At 30.3% G+C, this 20,143-nt stretch overlaps 3 protein-coding genes and 1 long non-coding RNA gene across 7 annotated transcripts; 1 reads left to right on the forward strand and 3 right to left on the reverse strand.

The window, feature by feature from the left end:
• Window positions 1-156: 156 nt before the first annotated feature.
• Window positions 157-2,347, reverse strand: Unc50 (Unc50 RNA binding protein). Its single transcript, XM_012380462.2, has 6 exons — window positions 1,818-2,347; window positions 1,582-1,733; window positions 1,266-1,452; window positions 878-1,011; window positions 687-788; window positions 157-520 (listed from the first exon to the last, which is right to left on the reverse strand). Exons 1-6 carry the CDS (start codon window positions 1,907-1,909, stop codon window positions 384-386), a joined length of 804 nt encoding a protein of 267 aa, XP_012235885.1. The 5' UTR covers window positions 1,910-2,347; the 3' UTR covers window positions 157-383.
• Window positions 2,348-2,848: 501 nt separating this feature from the next.
• LOC105680037 (LEM domain-containing inner nuclear membrane protein MAN1) lies at window positions 2,849-9,248 on the reverse strand. The gene is made up of 11 exons (XM_012380455.2): window positions 8,575-9,248; window positions 7,397-8,064; window positions 6,950-7,061; window positions 6,595-6,815; window positions 5,434-5,654; window positions 5,231-5,359; window positions 5,005-5,134; window positions 4,322-4,589; window positions 4,009-4,230; window positions 3,748-3,932; window positions 2,849-3,411 (listed from the first exon to the last, which is right to left on the reverse strand). The coding sequence occupies exons 1-11, from the start codon at window positions 8,742-8,744 to the stop codon at window positions 3,260-3,262; spliced, it is 2,478 nt and encodes an 825-aa protein (XP_012235878.1). The 5' UTR covers window positions 8,745-9,248; the 3' UTR covers window positions 2,849-3,259.
• Window positions 9,249-9,820: 572 nt separating this feature from the next.
• On the reverse strand, window positions 9,821-17,903 carry LOC105680038 (transmembrane protein 47). Of its 3 annotated transcripts, XM_012380457.2 has the most exons (6): window positions 17,334-17,903; window positions 16,472-16,547; window positions 14,728-14,914; window positions 14,509-14,658; window positions 14,361-14,423; window positions 9,821-14,253 (listed from the first exon to the last, which is right to left on the reverse strand). In XM_012380457.2, exons 2-6 carry the CDS (start codon window positions 16,520-16,522, stop codon window positions 14,039-14,041), a joined length of 666 nt encoding a protein of 221 aa, XP_012235880.1. In that variant the 5' UTR covers window positions 16,523-16,547; window positions 17,334-17,903; the 3' UTR covers window positions 9,821-14,038. The 3 variants fall into 3 exon arrangements, with proteins under 3 accessions (XP_012235880.1, XP_012235881.1, XP_012235879.1); XM_012380458.2 differs by lacking the exons at window positions 16,472-16,547; window positions 17,334-17,903 and adding an exon at window positions 15,625-15,839; XM_012380456.2 differs by lacking the exons at window positions 16,472-16,547; window positions 17,334-17,903 and adding an exon at window positions 15,024-15,618.
• Window positions 17,904-18,216: 313 nt separating this feature from the next.
• On the forward strand, window positions 18,217-19,893 carry LOC105680027 (uncharacterized). Of its 2 annotated transcripts, XR_001101932.2 has the most exons (4): window positions 18,217-18,372; window positions 18,883-18,926; window positions 19,145-19,186; window positions 19,408-19,893. It is a non-coding gene; the product is annotated as an uncharacterized lncRNA (long non-coding RNA). The 2 variants fall into 2 exon arrangements; XR_010889991.1 differs by having other exon boundaries at window positions 18,219-18,372; window positions 19,145-19,893.
• The last annotated feature ends 250 nt before the right edge of the window (window positions 19,894-20,143 follow it).

Here is a 20,143-nt window from a genome sequence, read left to right on the forward strand (position 1 = left end):
TACTTGATTTGTCAAAATTCTGCTCAGTCAAGCTAGACATACTTTTTTTTATGATAATCTCAATTAATCGGTATATTATTGCTCAAATACAGATTAATTGAAATTATATTAGATTATGTTAAACTATATATGCAGCATTGTAATAAAACAAATAGATCGCTTTTGTTATTAGACTATATTTGGAATATTACATCTGACAGTTTTCTATTACAAAAAAATAAATATGAAAAATAATTTTTAACACAAAATAGATATTTTAAAAACTTGCATTCATGTATAATCAAATATGTATATCAAGTATATAATATTATTCTAATATTAATACATACCTGATTTGTAATAAAAGTTTGATACATATCTTAATTACATATGATATGGCATATTTACAAAGCCCGATACCGATAAAATTCCATTACTAAATGACTAATATTAATACCCGCGCATAATGTAGTTATATATGTCAGCAGCATTATTGGTAACGTGGATAATATCAGATGCGTTTTATGAAGTATTTCAATATCTGAAATAGAAATAAGTTTTTTATACTATGTTATACTAAAAATTTCTATAAAATAAATATGACTATTTTCTTATTTATATCTTTAGCAATATTTTGCTTTGCACTTTTATTGCATTTTTAAACTACAACATGAAATAACACACAAGCTTTGTGGTCTCATACTTACTTGCATAGCCAAGGAACGTGATGTAAATATAATAACCAATAGCTATAAGCCAAAATGTATTGCCGATAAATCTTGCTGAGAATGTATCGTAATTTATTAAAGCTGGAAAAAAAGATTTTATATATATATTGTTAAAAATATCATTTAATAATAAATGAGATAGAATATGTTGTGTGTGCATAAGATCTCACCATTATATAGAAATAATTGGAAAATATGGAGTATAATTAAAGGAGGAAACATTGCATTCAAATGGATATCAAATACATAACCCCATTCAACATCTTGTGTCCTGTCTACCCTGAGATATCGATTAGATGTAAACCTGTAAAAACAAGATTGATCGAATTAAAAATCCCAAAGATAATTTTTAAAAAGTTTAAATAATGATTAAAGAAAAATGAAAAAATAGTTACAATTAATTGTTATATATAAATTTAGCTTGTTGATTAAAATTTTTTTATCAATAAGATTAGAGATTTAGATTAGAGATTTTATAGATTCAAAATGTGTCATAGATAAAACTATAATTTAAAAGAAAACAATAAAATCTAAGTTACAAATATTTAATATGCTTACCAAAATATTGTTGCTATTAACAATCCAGCAGCTATGTAATCAATAAAAACCATGTAAAATAACAACTTGACAAACTGAAAGAATTTTAAGTTCAATACTACGGCGAAACCGATGGTTGATATACAAAGGCAGCATGTAACCAATACTAAAAATGCTGGATCATCTCTTGCAAATTGTGATTTTGTTTCTAAAAAAAAAGTTTGTGCAATATATTTTTATCATATCAAATACATTATTAAATATTAAATAAAGATAAAAAGTATTATAAAAGAAATTATAAAAGATTATATATTAAATATTGTAAAGTATAACATACGTTTTCTGTTTTGGAAGTTTCTATATACTTTCTGCGGTGCCACAAATAGAAAAATCATTTGCCAAAGAGCAAACTCGAAATCCATTTGTTCAAACTTTAATAGTTTTCTTAAATACTTGTAGCATTTTGTTGCAGCACCCATACAATTATGTCTGCAATAGGACACATTATTTTCTCATTAATCAACTAAATTTAGAACAAAATATTTAAAATAATACACAATAATACAATAATACCTGTAAACGATTGGCATTGGCAACGAAGATGAAAATTCTGTTGGAACAGGGGAATGACATCGACTTGTCGGTGGTGAAGTAGAATATTTCATTTTTTTAATTGTTTTATACAAAATTCCTTTCTATCACAGTATTAATGTTTGACATGTAAAATTCTTCTTAAATTTTTGATAGATACGCATACGTACGTTTTCCGTCATTTGCAACAATTTTAGGTTATGTCTACATGTTATGACAAGACAGTGTGGCCAGATTTGAGACGCAAGAAGCAAGCAGCATGAATGGAGAGGGTACCGCAAGCCACCTAAGATAAACAGAATAAGCATCATCCCTCTGACTCTTTCTCTCGGCACAAAATCAATTTTAGCCAAGACTCAAACCATTTGGTTCGAAATTGTGAGATTAAAAAATTCACCATGTATGTACTCGCGCCTTCTTGTGGAAACATCTTATATATATATTTAGATATTGCCGTGCATGTATACGATAATGTAAATATAACTAAAGGGTAATCTAAATATTTATATTGAATGACTAAAAATGATTAAAACGCTTTACGTTTTTCAATTATATCCACAAACTTATACTGTTATATTTTTTACCTTTCAAACAAAATTAACTTCTTCAGCTTTTTAATTGTATACTTTTTACAAAGCAATTTAATTTTATTTTACTGTACATTTTCTATAATACATTGTAAAAAATAATTTACATGATTATTAAAAAAAAGCATTGATTATTAATATCTAGTATCAGAAATTATTAAGTATTATTTCATTAACAATGATGTAATTATATTCAAAAAGACGACCAATATAAAATCTAATACACAAAGAATATTTATATATTCTGTATATCAGATTCTGTATACATAACTGATTAACTTCTGTATACATGTCCTCCATATAGAAAATATTACAGAATTATAAAATTACGTTATTATGAAATAATAACATAATTCAGTCTGGAAGTCATAATCAGTCTGGAAGTCATAATCAGTCTGGAAAGGCCTATAAAGAATACGATATACATGATGCTTACGCACATGTGTATTGCTACTTGAAAATACTCTATAAAACTCATTGTCAGATTAAAATATTTTTACAATTCTTTAAAAGTATATTTAATTATTATTATTGTTATTATATTTATAATTATATCATAATTATTATCATTTAACTATTAAAAACATGTACGCCCTCTGTTCATAAAAGATGAAAAATAAAATGTAGTACACAAATTAGTGAATTAAAAGAAAATGCTGTTATAAAAGATAACTATCAATCGTAATATGTATTTGCGCTGCAGCATAAAAGTATTTTATCTTAGAACAAAAAAAATAAAAATAAAAAGATTCCGTAAGTTTTAATCAGCAAGTAATTGTGTGTGATCAAACATAAAAGTCACATTTCTTTTCAACGTCCAAGCAGAAATGTAAGTTGTTAATTCGCTTCCGCAGGACTCTGCCAATAATGAGCTTGCATGGATAGTCGTTGATTGTTACTTGGTTTGAGAGGCGTTACACAGCGGACAGCGTCCGGAAATCGTTCGTGATAACGCTCCAATCTCAGGTACTTTACAGTCACTAAATTACCTGGAAAAAAAATTTCTTAGAAACATAACATTGTGATATGTCATTAACGTACATTGATATAATGCTCTCTAGCCCAAAACTCTAAAAGATACCTCAATTATTCTATTGATATAAAAATATTAATGATATTAAAAACTTTGTATGTCTAATTTAAATTCTTAATCTTCTTAAGTTCTTAATATTTGATATATTTCATAATAAAACTTCCGCGATGATACCGGCTATATTTTATGAAAATTTTTAAATGGATTTGGGGAGTCATAATACTCCTAATGAATATTTAATTTTCCAAATACAAAAGATTAGAAGCAAATTAATTATAATTTAATAACATACCATCGAACCAACATCCGTGTAATGCCCTGTAAGCTTTGCCAGCATCTTCCTGCGACATACATTTCATATAAACACAACCTTCGCGACTACCGATGTCTACTCGAATATGAAGTATCTTGACACCCTCTCCACATTTTTCTAAAATAGCATCCTGTACTCTTGTCTCCCAATCGTCTTCGGTTTCGCTAAATCATAATAAAGAATGAAATTAGATCGTCCCTTAGTAATGATACAGATTTATACAGATGCATTATGACTTACATATCTGGATCAAACATATGCCTAATTTTTAAACAAGGTGTCGGTGAACAAGTCAAACTGTTAACTGACCCTTCCATCGTTTCGAACGCTTGTCCTTGCCAGACTTTCGATTTTTTACCCGAAGTTGTGATTTGTACAGGAGATTTATTCAAAGTGTTATTTGGCAGCCATCGCCATACATGAAATTCTTCCCCTGCCACTTGTTGCACTTCCCTTCGAATTCTAGAAATCAAAATTATATTATTTCTCTCTTTGCACATTTTACAAACATGTAATATAAATAAATATGAAAGATGCTTGAAAAAATTTTTACCTAGATTCATTTTCATCCAGAAATTTCACTGCTTTCTCCCAAAGATTGGCCATTCTTTTGCGATCTTTCGGTGGAATAAGATTGTCTCGTACATGATTTATTGCGAGAAAGCTTTCCTGCGCGCCGCCAGATTGTGTGGACGCATTGTGATGCGTTTCGACAATATTTATAATTTCACTAACAAGCTTAAATATCTCTCTCTCCGTACATTTCTTGTATTTTAGGTACCAAAGGTAAAATTTATAAATCCCGATACCTGCTAATGAAACTGAAGATGCATAGCTACTATTACAGATCTTTCATTACATGTATTTCTATCTATTCTTATGTATGTACTATAATATCGTAAACGGATATTTCACCAATTTTTTTATAACATGGCATTTTGTGCATTATGTCGATAAATTTCTTTTCAAGAAAGAAATGTTCGTTGTAAAGAATCTCAGTTTACGATAATATATTAAATACGAAATTATATTGACAAAATATGAAATTGTTTTAAAATGCAACAATTTTACTAAAACATAATGTACATATCACCACCATTATTCACAATGAATAATAATCTTATAAGTACATAATTAATGCATTATATGTGAACAGCTTTAGAACATGCAAGTAAAAATGTCATAACTGTAAAATTTAGCAAGTTTTATAAAATAAACAATCTGTTAAAACTTTACCGATTCCCATTATAAGAAGAAAAGAAAAGATGGTAAAAAGTTTGTTCTTAATGAGACATTGCATCGGCAGCTCAGGACTTAAAATTGTCATTCCGACTTTTCCATTTAGACGAGCGGAAAATAATTTATCCTGTAACGATTAAAGCACATATTTTAATAATACAAGTTTAATAATACAAGAGCCTATGCGCGTACACACAAATGAATTGATATACAATATATTTACCAGAGTATCCAACACTTCGGTAGTTGCTCCATTATCATCATTTATATCAAGAAGCGAAATACCCCATTTGGGATTCTTAATGATTAAAAATTGTGCATTGTGCAGATCCTCCTTTACCTCAAGGTTTGTCTAGAGACGAAAATTATAATTATCAATTAAATTTATATCATTAAACGCAATTAATTTTTCGATTCTGAACGCACCACTTTATCACTTGTAAACATCTGTAGGATGTCCGCATCGGTCAAATACGGGTTTTCATTTGAATTTTCGCATATTTTAGAGACTGCTTTTCTTGTTAAAATAGGTTGTAGGCGTTTCAATAGTTGCAATACGGATTCTATGTTTTCCTTCATTACGCAATTTACTCCAGGTACTCTAAGATCGCGGGCTCCATCAAGGAAACATTGTGGTATGTTGTTATCTATAAATATACATACATATATGACTCTTCTCTCAAGATCATCAATATAAAGATGTATGCGATATAAAGGAGATAGAGATAGTTGTAAACAGAAGCAATTTCAGGAACAATTAAATTTTTGTGTGTTCCAAACGGAACTCATTTTTCAGACAAAAATACTATGAGCGAAAAAGACATCCTATAAACAACATAGCTTTCCTCTTCGAAAAATGGTTCCACTTAAAACTAATGCAAAAAAACTATTACTTATAACTGCCTCCTGTTTAAAACTCTTTTTCTTTACATGATACAGCTTAACTTAACAATCTATGCCGAATTGATTATTGTATATAGAAGACTCGAGAACGATGCCTAAATTCATATAATCTTTTAATTAGTTTTTAACAAAGTAATTTTGCTTAAATATTTTAAAATCAAAGATGACTTACAAAGGGGAAAACATTATCCTAATTTTGTCATTTTCTGAGCTTGAAAAACGATTAATTAATAACAAAATTATACTTCTACATATCATATATACATACAAACATCATATAGACTAAATTAAATTGTATAAAGCGCGCACATTATCCGCAAATGTAAGTTGAAATACATCGGAATAGATATGCGTAAAGAACGGGAAAAGGAAATAAAATATCCAAACTAATTCAAGAGATATATGTGATATTTATTATACACATGTATATAGGGAAAGGAAAATACATATTCGAAAGATTTTCTTGCATATATAACAAATTTTTACTTTAAATTTTATAAAAATAGTGATATTGATAAGTTAAATGTTAATAATAATTAGTACAAGTGACTCTAAGCTAACATTAATTTGAGAAGAATATTTATATATATATCATGTATTTAGCGTTTTATAATCAGTAAATTTTCATCAAACGTATTTCTTAGAATATTTTCTCTTGAAGTAGTTATTAGTCTGCATACCTACCCGATGTAAGCGTTGGAAGCGTTTCTGTTTTTCCACCAAGTCCTAGATATATTATCGCAAGGACTACAAAGAATAGAGCAACTACTGCTACAAGGCCCATCGATACGATGTTCTGGTTGTTCCGTACATCTTCTCTGTTTGTATTCATTGTTGATGGTTTGTAAGCCGTTCTACTAATGATATCCCGTACTCTATCAGCAGATGATGCACTGTGCCTTGAGCTAAACAATGTTTGTTTACATTATATTACATATAATAATTTAGACACACACATGTACACGCACACGCACGCACACAGACACACACGCACACACAGACACACACGCACACACACACAATAATAATTCATACATACCTTAACTGACTTGATGGCGAATACATGTTTCTTAAGGAAGAGAAGTGACCATTCGAGTCCCTTTCTTTCACCTCTGGTAAGCCGGACGACAATGTGTTGCGTAATGTGGAACCTAAATATAAAATTAATATTAAAAAGATTTATAACATAGAATATGCGAGTTAAATAGCATATAAACTGTTAAAGTAAGCTTAAGTTCACATTTCGAATTAAAGTTATATCTTCTCAAATAAACTTTAGTAGCATTTAAATTTAAAACTTAGTTTGTAAATATACAATACTAAAAATTAGTTATGATAAATGTATTCTTCTAATTAATGCAATTTTACATAGCACATTTCTTATTTAAATCTTTATGTTGATGATCTATAATCTGCAATTGATTCGAAATAGATACTTTATGTTAAAAGAGATTAGATTTTATAGTGAATAAAAAAACATGCTTACTTTTTAAGTTCGACAATGTCGGTGATGGGCTATTTATCAATGATCGCGAACTAAGTTTTCTCGTAAACTCTGACAAAAACGGAGTTTCATAGTTTCCAAGAAGGTCTCTCACATTGTCTCTTCCACTCGCATCCTCCATTGAAGGTTGAAGTGAAGAAATATTGGGTTTCAAAGGGGACGCATTGTATTTGCTATCCATTACATTAATAGGTCTAGCTTTCAACGTTTGATCATAATCGAAGTGAACTCCACTCCGATCGTGCACTCGAGAGTCATACACTCTAGTTGGACTAGACGAGTACTTATCATATGAGCGTGTATATGTGTTTCCAGTATCTTCCATCACATCTGAATCTGATCCAGTTTCTAAGTCATCGGTGTAAGTTTTTTGTGTTCTTATAAATTTGTTCTGCATACTTTTTGAAGTTGTGCGAATCTTAGAAGACACATTTGCATTGTCAAAATCTGTCGTCTTGGGATTCTTGAATTCTGAATGAGGTGGTGATAAATTTTCCCTGACCGGATTCTTCGATACACTCGCAGCATCAGAAGGAATAACCGAAGGTGGAGGCATAGGACTTGCCAGTGTTTGTCGACGCACATTGGCACTCTTCTTCTTCTTAACGACATTTGTGCTTGTGTCATCATCTGTGTCATCGCTGCTATATCTAATATACAGATGAAGAAAACACTGGAGATCAAGATACAAATATTAAATATCATTCTATTTGTCTACTGTTACCCAATTAAAAATAAAGTAAATATCCAGAGTAAATCTATCTTATTGATATTGTTAAAAATTCTATTTCTAATTTATTTCTTGAAACTTTAAGGTCTTGTTTTATTTCTTTCCATTTAAAATAGAGACCGGTACAATTTTGATAAGTTCTATTCTTGTTGCTATAAACATGTGAGAAAGAATTTTACACCATGTTTCACGTTTCATTCATTTGTGAATAAACATAAGGTCATTAGGACATGTCAGCGGTATGTGAATCTGATCTCAGCAAAATTACACCGGTTTCAATTTCCGTTCATAACTCCTTGCTCTTTCCTCTGCCTTTCTCCAAGCTTGAAATATATACTTATCTCATTCTACGTGCAGAAAATGTATATACATATGATGCGGCTAAAAGTAAAATTGTTCTTTTGGGCTTCTTTTTCAGAAAAATACTCACCTCGCGGCTAACGAATGCCGGGATCCGCTGCTGCCACCACGAGTATCGATGAGATTTTTCAGTTTCTTCACGAGAATCTTGCGGGTTGTCTGTGTCACCGGTCCCACCGGATAGCCGTATTCCATTAGCTTCGTCCGTAACTCAGAATCACTCAGCGTGTCCACCGACATTTTGCTTCACAGAGAATTATCGTAATTTCTACCAAAACAACCCAATTTTGGCGACCGCTGCGTACGTTGTTGGATGGCTCCCCCGGACGCCTGTTTTCGTTCTCGTTTATTTCGATCGATGATCAATCCTGCCTGCCCTTCGATGACGCCAGCCGTCTCGGACCGCGCACGTGGATGATTATATTATCGGCAACGAAATCAACTCGTTGCTTACGGATGCTCGAACGACACGCTCCCGGCTACTTTTCCGCACGTCTGATTACGCGGCTACTTTTCGCTAAACAATTCAATTCACTGCGTAACTAAAAAAAAATGGCGCAATTTTCTAACGGTCGAGATCGCGCACATACAAGAAATGCGCCTCCTGTAGATATCTTGACGCCGGTGCGAGATTACAAAGCCAGTGAGCTATATAAACGTACTGGAGCCTTTCCGATAAGACTAATGTATAATTCGTGGCCCAAGGATAGCAATAGTAGACGGGAACGTCTGTCCTCTTTCCACATTTACTATCATATATGACGAGGATATTAAAAACAAAAACAGATATGAGATAGACGTCCCCGTCCAATATAGCTCTCTCTCTTCCATTGTGGACCATCCCCACTCCATCAAGGCTCACTATAGTATATATATACTGTTATATATGTATATACGCTCCAATCTATAGTATTATGTCACGTATACTATAGATTGGAATGTATTGGAGCGAGTAGGAGCACGTTGGGGCGTGCGACGCGAACAAACCTGATAAATATACCTAACTGTTGCAGAGCCCTTCTAGAGTCTCTAGAGTTTATGATGTTCCTCCAATCATCGCTGGTTAAAACAAGACAATCTGATTGGTTGCGCAAGTAGCGGGAATTTTCGTTTTGCAACAATCTTTTCCAATTTCTGGAAAATATAAAAATACTTGAGGAATTGTTTAAAAAATATGTAGTTATTAAACAATAAACAATTTGTTAATTGGTTTGCATAGTGGAAAATAAAAATAACGTAAAGAGAAGATTAAAAAAAAAGTAGAGATCAAACACGCTAAGCTTATCTTGCCCGATAAAATGTATACACGCATACACTTATAGCGTTAACGTTATATTTTGTTCTTTGTACAGTACATGTTAACACATTGAAATATGGCGCACAAATAATATATCAATTGTGTATAATCCATACTTATATATAACAGTATACTTATTATGATAAGTGCGATATGTATATACTTTAAAATACTATACAAAGTGCTGCTGCTGCTGAATACATGCCTAAATAATCATGTTATATAATTAAATCAGCAACGATATATCTTGTATATGATGTTATATGGATTATTGTATAATTCTATCCGACCAAAGATTGCCTGGGTTAATGGAAAATGGCAAACCTGATGACTACATAGCGATTCCGATTCTGTCGCCAATTTGCAAACGCTGACATGACCAGAAAGATCCAATAGATATAAACTTACATATCAATATTAACTATGAGAAACTTATTTCAAAAACCTTAAATACTTAATCTATTAAACTTTTAATTTCATTAAAAAAGTATGCTTAGATATGTTTCATTATAGACAATATATATATTTTTATCTTAACAAATCTTACACACTGGACATGTCTCATCTCTTTTGCAAATAAACGACTGAATTACGTAAAGTCAGTATACATAAGACTGACATAACAGATTGTCTTATATGCTATGCGCACATGATATATAGAAATCACGAATTTGTTACATACACTTTGTTATTTGTTACTATAGTTCCTTATATCGCAATAATATTTCTTACGTGATAGAGTACTACGTGATAAAGGATTAAGCAGTTAAAGAATAGAAAATCTACTGTATAAGCAGGATATAATATAACAACATTGTACTCAATTCTTAATAGTCTTCTCGAGTTTCTCTCGAATTCTTTAACTATATTCGACGGAAAACATTTCAAAATTTAACAAACGTACACGTTCGTACACGTTCTTCCATTTCACTTGTGAAGCATATAGAAATTGTATCATGATAATTGTAAGTTACTCGATATTATCCGAAGATTCAATTCGTAATTGAATTCAATTCTTAACATAGACCGTATTCGCCGTATACTGCAAATCGCGCGTATCAGACTATTACATCTGCGAGTGTATAATGCTAAACTACATATACTTATAAAATATTATATCTATATATACACATATTACGTACACGTATCTAATGCAAATAACGCAATAAATAACATCTGCCCGAGCTGCCTCTGTTTCTTTCCACACTTAAATGTTTTGTGCTCCATAAGTAACTTAAAAGATACCTGAGGTAACAAGTTCAAGATTCGCTACAAATGATGGATATTGCTACGCTTCGCTTTGCAATGTTAGAACTTCGCTTTCAAGCATTCGAAGGAGATTGATTGCTTTCATGCTGCACAAGGTCCATATCTTTTCCAATACAAACTACTACAGTCTTTTCCATAATGTTCGCAATTAATGCAGACAATAAAAAATGGATGAGGATGACAATCGCGCGCGGCATATCGCGTCATACGCGATAATCAAATAATTATAAGTTAATTAAGCCATTTGTTTTTATCACGGTGATGCGTATTCATTTTTCTCCATTTATGACTAACAAAATATTCACAAATAATAAGGCTTAAACAAGAATTGTACATCATCTCAACCATACGTTTTAATATTTAAGCGATAAGTCTTTAAAGATTTGTCAGTCTGTGTTGGCAAAATAAAGCTCCTTATTAATAAATCAGATAAATTTACAGCCATTACAATAATAAATTGTAAAACTAAAACTATGGGGCTTTAATTTGAAGTGTTTAAAGTGAATTAGACGTATATATTGAACAAATTATTTCCTTCTTACGGTGCATGCCCTCACGCTACGCATATCGAAAATTTATGATAATAAAATTGGCAGATTTCAGTATATATGTATATATTAGCAATATGCGTAAATTATGTATCAAATAAAAAAAGCACAAAAGTGAAAAAAGAAAAAAAAATGTATGTGTGCATAGAAATTAATAATAAATTATTAGAGCCTATAGTATATACATCACATTTACAAAAAATTTGAAGTTTGACAAAAAGATAATATATAAGAACACATTATTTTCTGATGATGTTTTTTCAATAAAAATCGAAAATGTTAATTACGACTGGAAAAAAAGATACATTGTCAAACATTTGTATTCATTTCATTAAATATGTAATTAAAAATGCAGCTGCAAATGCAGACGAAATTGTAGTTATCTTTTCTCATACGAGAATTCTGCAAGACAAAATAAAAACTATATAAATGCATTTTACTCAAAATTGAGTATTTATGATAAAATTTCATGATTTACATGTCTTTTTTCCAGTCGAAGTCTTAGTTAAGAAAAACAATGGGCAAATTTTGATAATATGCTAATAAATTTTTAATAAATACCTTGAATTTTTAAAAATTTCAAGAATACAGATTGTCTCAGAAATATCCTTTGAATGTTTGGACGGTATTACTCGAGCGTTTTTAAGCATATTTGCATTTAAGTATACTGGAAGAAATGACGTCTGCTTAGTCATATTCGTAGTAGGCCGCTAGCAAATGGTTTTGTAGGAAATAATTGCAAATTGCTTTTCCTCTCTTTCCATTAGACAAAACCATTATATTTTTGTATTATTACATATCCTTAACAAATAAGAAAACAAATATTTTCTTATTCTCAAAATTTTTCTCTTTTAAATAACGCGTTAATAATTTTTCTATTTTATTTATCAAAATCTTCATAATCTTGTTTTTCAAGCCAGACTTATTATTCTTTTTTGCCTAAAATCTCTTAAGTAACAAATTACATTTTTCCTAAGACAATCTGTATAAATAAAATCTTATTGATAAACTGAACAAAAATGTGATATGTTTATTGTTGTAGAAGGAAATAAATTGCAAGAAGTAAAAGTTCCATAAAAGATTAAATTAAATATAGTCATGTTACACATGTGTTAGATATTACCTTGAGGCATCATGTATTTCCAGTTCATAGATTTTTTGATAAATTTTCAGTAAATCACCTCCAAAATTTTATAGGACATTATCCTTGTTAGCAATTCCTTCATATATTCAATATTAAAGCCTCAAATTAAAATACACCCGAAAACAAATCTGCTTAAAATTAGAGAAGAAAAGCTTTTATAGCTGTTTGCCTAATATTTAAAGTTCTCAGCTTTAAACAAATATTAGAGCTAAAATTAAAAACCAATATTATGTGTTCGAATGTGGGAACAATAAACATTTAAGAGATTAAGCAAATTTAAATATTATAAAAAACATATCAAAATATTTCTGACAAATAATGTTTCAAGAGAATTAGTGCAGATAGATAAGAAATCTTATTTAACATAAAGCAAACTTTACTTTAATAGAATTTTTCATTTGACTGCTTGTAATTTTATTTAATTTTTAAAGACAAACAGAACACAATTTTTTTGTGTATATATGCACATATGCTGTTATTTATGTAAAAGTTTTTAATTTATGTTGGAATTATTTTTTATACTTCTCCCAGACTCGATAAGAAATATGATATCCTTATTAATTTATGGACAATAAATGCAGCGTCGTCATATTATACGCAGATAAACTTTCCAATTATCGTAAAAACATTATACACATGTGTATATAAAATTGTCCAAATTTATGCAAAATGTAGAAAATATAAAAACAGAATCAAGCTAATAATGGTCCCGAAATTGTCAGTATAAAAGTTGTGATTGCTAAATAAAGAAGTCAAAAATAAAAAAATAAAAATGGTTATTATACAATTAGATGTTATATATTCTATATATCAAACTGATAGTAACTCATATATACCCATCTAATGAATAAATTATATCTATTCCAAATATTTCCAAATAATGACAATGAAAACTCGCTTATAGATTCTTTGACAAATTTCGAGTCGACTGTTTCTCAACTAGTTATATTTCTTTCTTATCTAGATTTTCAATATTATATGTTCAATCTTGAAGTTTAATAAAGATTAAATAACAAACATAAAATTTTACTTTGTTATATAAAAGTGAATAAACTATTGATACTTCAACATTTATGTATTAAGAAAAAATTTACTCTAAATTGATCGGAGAATCTGTAAGGATAGTTTTCTTTGAATTAGCCAAAAACACACCCTACCGAAAAACCATTCTTATATAGCTTGTATATCTTTTCGTATGCGCATGTGTTGAACTGTGAGAGCATAAAGAAACAAAATAAATCACCTAGAGAACAACATCGGGCAGGGAGCAATGCCACTAGGCTAGCTGCGTTCCACTTCGTCCAGCGTGATGTCCCATGCCGATCATGGAACCACCACTTCCTATGTCGTCGCGAACAGTCTTCTTTTCCTTGTAATAAATTTCCTCGCTTTCTTTCTCACACAGCAGCAGTACTGCTCCTCCAATCAGGAAAATAACTGCACCCCAACCAACGCCATAGGCCCAGCCAAATTCCCAATTGGTTCGATTTCCTAAACATAATGTATTCCATCAGTTTGTTGCGTACACAATAACGTATTTTATTTATTAATTCAATTTATTAAATCATATATGATAAAATCAATTATCAAAACTTTACCAAGATTCAATTCTGCTGCGAAACATATGGGATATATGACCAGTGCTATCAAGAGGCACACCACTGAAATACAGTAATATATAATTATAAAACAGAAGAGAAGGAAGAAAGAAACACAGAGAAAAACAGGCAATTATATGACACTTACGTGCAATAGCCATGCAGTACACTGCAAATCTGTAATATTTGTATTTATCATTGTGATCTCTCGTGCGTAAACCCAAACCAGTGAGTATTGTTGCAGCGATGTCCGTTATGAGGCATACTACACACAAGGCTGCAGCCGCTTTAATGTAAGCTGTAGGATAGAATACAAAACAATAATGTATCAACTTGTTTCACATTTAATAAAAAAAATGGATAGTACCGCTGTCTCTTGCAGGATAACATCCTGGAGGATCGGGCATGTTGAAAGGAAGAGGCGTCGGGGCACCTTCCTCGATGCAATGAGCAAACAATCCTTGTCTCCATCCCAGAGCCATTAACCAGTCGGTCGACGCCAGACCCATTATCATTAACAGCACCACTATGATCCCACATATAAACGCGATCACCTGGAAAGAGACGTCAGATTAGTACAACGATTGTCAGATATTATTGACTCGCACAATCTGCGTGATTCTCTGATAAAATCTCAATCAAAAAATGCCTCGCAGACGATACCTGCGCGATCTCATTATCGCCCATGTGATCCTCAGCGACCGTATACATAATCATTTTACTTCAAAATTCGCGATTTAACGTGAAAAAACACGCGCAATCTGAAATTTAGTACGGAAAGTAACTTCGTAGCCGGTCGAGAGACGAAACTCCTTCGCGTCCTTAAAGACGAACAATCGGCGACGCTCTCTTCGGTATTCCAGAGCAGCACTCATAAGACATTGTCCACTGTTTTCACCCGCGATCTGCTATGCACTCGGCATGCGGAAAAGACGGAATTGCAATTTTTTAAAGAGCACCGAAATACGCGCGTCGCAAAATAACGTATGTCGAGGGTTTCGCGCGACGAGCGTGAATTCGCATAGTGGAGGGGTTGATTAACGGGCGCCGCGGGTCAATGGCTTTCGTCGCGCTGTGGTCTGCAACGTTATCGGACGAGGGCAACCCCTATATTGTGCGGGCTAGTTTTCCGGAGCGGACGGATCACAGATCAATGGCAATGTTAGAGTTAGCCGATTTCGACGTACGGACGATTTTAATAACCCTAATACGTATATTTTGCACGGAAAACAGAGAGAAAGAAAGGGAGAAAGAGAAGACAAACCATGTCTCAAACGAGAACACAGACTCTACACGACTGGGATTGAGAGGAGGCAATCGGATTCCAGGTTCCAGGGAGGCTGCGCCCATCAGCGCCCATTAAAGGTCGCGGCGCAGTGCGCGCGAGTACCAATCTCTGCGCTCTCTCGCTTTCTTCGCCCTTTCTTTCTTTTCAGTATTTTAATTTTCTCTCTCTCTCTTTTTCTCTTATACTCTTTGTCCACCCCTTCCTATATTTCTGTCCCTTTCTTATTTATTAATAGCTTCTAACTTTAATAAAATCTTTGTACAATTATTTGTTTCTTAACGATGTATGATAAGTAAAAATAATTTATTTTTTTCAAATACTTTTAAAAAATGTTGATTATATTTTTATTATTAGTTAAATGTCACGTATAAAACCATTCTTCTATATTTTTTTACATTACTGTTTCTGTGAACAATTTAATCGTTTATAAAAATTAAAACTATTACTTTTTATACTGCTTTTTATACTCCTACAATAAATTTTTTATTCAATTGTCCTCAATATATCACTGCATTATTTCACAAAATTATTCCATTCTTTCTTATATGTATTCTTATTTTTACATTTAACTATACTTTTTACAATTTGTTTTAAGTATTATGACAGTTATTATTGTTCTGATTATTTTTTCTATTGTATGTTTGTAAAAAAATTTTAGTTTAAAAATATATAAAATATTCTGCTTTACAAGATCATATACTTTGAACATTCTAATCACTAAGATCCAGTACTTACATATATATCTTCAAACTAACAATACATAATAAATAATAAATGATATTTATTTTTAATAAAATATATGTTGATTAAACTATTAACTTACCTTAAGTGGTCTGGTTATGGTAAGAGTTTCAATAGTGGTCGTTTGAGGCATTGTTTTTGCTTTTATTTTGCATTAGCTGAAATAAAAAATAAAATTTATAACTAAAAAAATAAATATAAATAAAATAAATATGAAGTAATCAAAAGTTTTGTTTAAAATATTCCAGAAATAATCTCAACAATTTTAAATAATCTTTTAGAATATTGAATGCCTAAAAAATATATATACATAAAATTTATTTTTTATATTCCTAAATAAATTTCATTACAGTCTTACATTGCAAATATAATATACAAACTTTAAATAACATTTATTTTTATTATTTACATACAGAATTGAACATTTTGAGTTAAATAATACAAACTTATCTTATGAATTTTTATGCCCCTATAAAGTTTTATAGAAGATTAACAAACAAATTCTTAATAAGCATAGATTTATATCAACATAAATTGCTTAATTAGAAAGATATTTATAAAGCTGCTGATATTTCGCTGATAAGTATTATTTAGGACATTAAGTATAATCTGAACATAACATATAAACATTTGTTTTATGTGCGCCACTTTGCATATAATCTCTTTTCTCTTTATTCTTTTTCTGTTCAAAGTCTGAATATACTTTCACTTTTTATATTACAACTGAAATAAATATATTGCTTTGTACTTTGCACATATTCAGACTAACCATTATATCAGTGAAATGACAATGAACATGAGTAATTCATACACAGCATAAATTAATTCTCTGATAAAAACATAACCTCGATGTCGAGAAGAAAACAGGCACGTTTGTGATCAATTTTGTCGAAATTTCTTGTTCACTTTCGTATGAAAATAAAATGTAAACATATTACTACTACCTTTAGATAGAAATCTCTCTTTGTCCCATTGCATGTGCCCAATATTGGCACACAAAGCGTCGATTTTAGAAGCAAGTACGTGAACACTAATTGGTTTTAAAGATTTCGCAAACAGATCTTGACTTTGAACATGATAAATATTCATTCACATTAATTTTGATTGAACTTTTATTTAATATATGTGTACGACAATAGTAGAGAGATCGTATGAGTTAATTGTTTGTATTCTAGTCTTCTTTCACTGTTCTTTCACCGACAGCAATTGTTTCAACCAAACCTTAGGCGCACCATCACTTGCCAACCACAACTTTTTCGGAAGACGAAAATTTATGAAAACCATAGACATCACAAAAAGAAAAAGAGGAAAAATATAATGTAACTAGTTTTTCTTAATAAAGTATTTAAAAATTATACACAGTATTTGTTCGATATTTTGCAAAACCACTAGATGTATCATTTCGACGATTCATACGATTTCTACATTTCGTTATTCATTTACAATTTTAATCAAATGAGTCATTGCAGTTTCTACATTTTCCGGGAAAAAATTCATTAGTGCAGACTCGAATGCAAAAAGTGCAAATAGAATAAACAAACTTGTTATCTGCGCCTAATGTCAATATGTGATATTCAATATCCAATAAGAGAATTTATTTTCTAGAGATTTTAGTTGGTGATGTTCCACATTGCCAAAATCATTAAAAACTAATTCTCACTTATTCTCGCTATCAAACATTGCAACTTTATATCAGATGCAGTGTTTGGCATAAATTTATAAGGGAGAAGTGATTAATTAATTTTCTTATGCATTATTTTCTTACACCATTATGCAAATTTACCTGAACGTACCTTAACGCTTGCACTACTGCTCTATGTAATTTGTCCGTTGGGAACACTGATACGAATGGATACGAAGTGAAGGAAACGAAGGAAGAAGGAAGTGATGCATAGTTGTATCGCACAATCGCATGGCGCAACGTAGGACGAGACACACAGGAGATTCTATGGAGTAAAATTGAACAATATACTTACATAAAAGGTGAGCAAATTAATAAAACTTGATTAAAATAATATGAAAAAATTTTAATAATTAATGATTTACCACGGTAGAAGCAGTTGAGCTATGCCATTATCTAAAATAAAAGTAAAATGTAAGAAAAATCCATTTTTCGAATTAGTCAAGCCGTATAATCCACGTGTATCTATTGCAATCATTTGTTGCATTTAATATATATGCTTGTGATATAATCCAATTTGACTCATTAAATTTAAATTGTATGTATTATAGCTTTAATGTACGTATTATTATAGCTTCTGTATTTGGTTTGCGAAATAAAAGAGTGTGCTTAATTGGAACGTGGCCATTCTGTATATGAACCACACATATACATTTTAATATATAAATCTATAAATAATAGGATGAAATTGTATTGAGTATGAAATTATGATTAATCATACATGCACTACCAACTGAGGAATTTTACGTTAATTTATATTTTTTTAAATGTAATTTTTAAGCTTATAAATTACATTAACATATTTTTTTCAGAATTATGATGTCGAGACAAACTACTTTTATCCTATCAAATACTGGTAAGAGTCATTTTTTTACATATAAATTATACATATGTTTCATGCATAAATATATGAATAAATGTACAATAGGATGTGAAATCTTAGGTATGAGATAGAATAAAATTTTATTCTGTTCTGATTATTCTTACATGCACTACCAACTGAAGCACTTTATTAATTTATATTTATTGAAATGGAATTTGGTCATATAAATTAATTATAATATATTTTTTCAGTATTATGATTCCAAGACAAAATCTACGATGTGCCAAACACTGGTGAGTATCGTTATTATAAATTACATAAGTATATAAATAAATTAATGAAACATAATTAAGATGATGAGTTATGATGTTTATGAGATAAGATAAAACTTTTAACAAATTTTTATTGTATTCTGATTATATTTACAAGCAGCACCTACTGAAATAAATTAATGGTTTTATGAAAAATATTAATATTGGTAAATTGACTAATTTATTGCACTTTTTTATATTAGAATATACAAGAATGAAGATCTACGTGGATAAAAATAAAAATTTGGTAAAAACATGATGTAAGTATGTATGCACATGGATATATATGGGAGTATTAAATATATAATATACCACATCAAAAATTAATGAGACTAATTCTGGTAAAAAATTTTAATGTGTATGTAATCATACCAAATGTTCCAAAAAATTATTTTTTTTATTTAATGAAGACAAGTCAAAAGTTGTAGAGGCAATTTGCATATCTTTCAGTTAATAGATCAGATTTTGTATTTTAAGTGTAAGAACAATGGAGTAAGAATTAGGCTGCAAATTTATTATTTTAAAGGATTACAAAATTAAAAGATTAAATAAATAGTTCATTAAAAATTAATTTTGTCTCATTAATTTTCAATACATGCATATAAAATATTTAATTATATAAAATTGCTGTAATCAATAGATTGTACATATAGTGTTTCCATAATAAATGTTAAAATATAATACATAAATTTTTCTTTTCCTACACAAACCTTCTATAAGAAAATAGATTAATGAAACTTTTATTGCACGAAGAAAAAAAGATTTAAAGGTCGATGCCGGTGAAGATATTGCAGGATTAAAAACTGGTTCAATTGTATTTGAATTGTTTTCAAACTATAGAAGCAGGTGAAAATACACAATCGGGTAGTATTTTTTCGTTACACTAGATTTTTCTGTAAAGCTAATAATCTGTAATCCGTTTGATCATATCTGAGTTTT

This window comes from Linepithema humile, chromosome 1, assembly GCF_040581485.1.
Source record: "Linepithema humile isolate Giens D197 chromosome 1, Lhum_UNIL_v1.0, whole genome shotgun sequence".
In the NCBI taxonomy this organism is placed as follows: Eukaryota; Metazoa; Arthropoda; class Insecta; order Hymenoptera; family Formicidae; genus Linepithema; species Linepithema humile.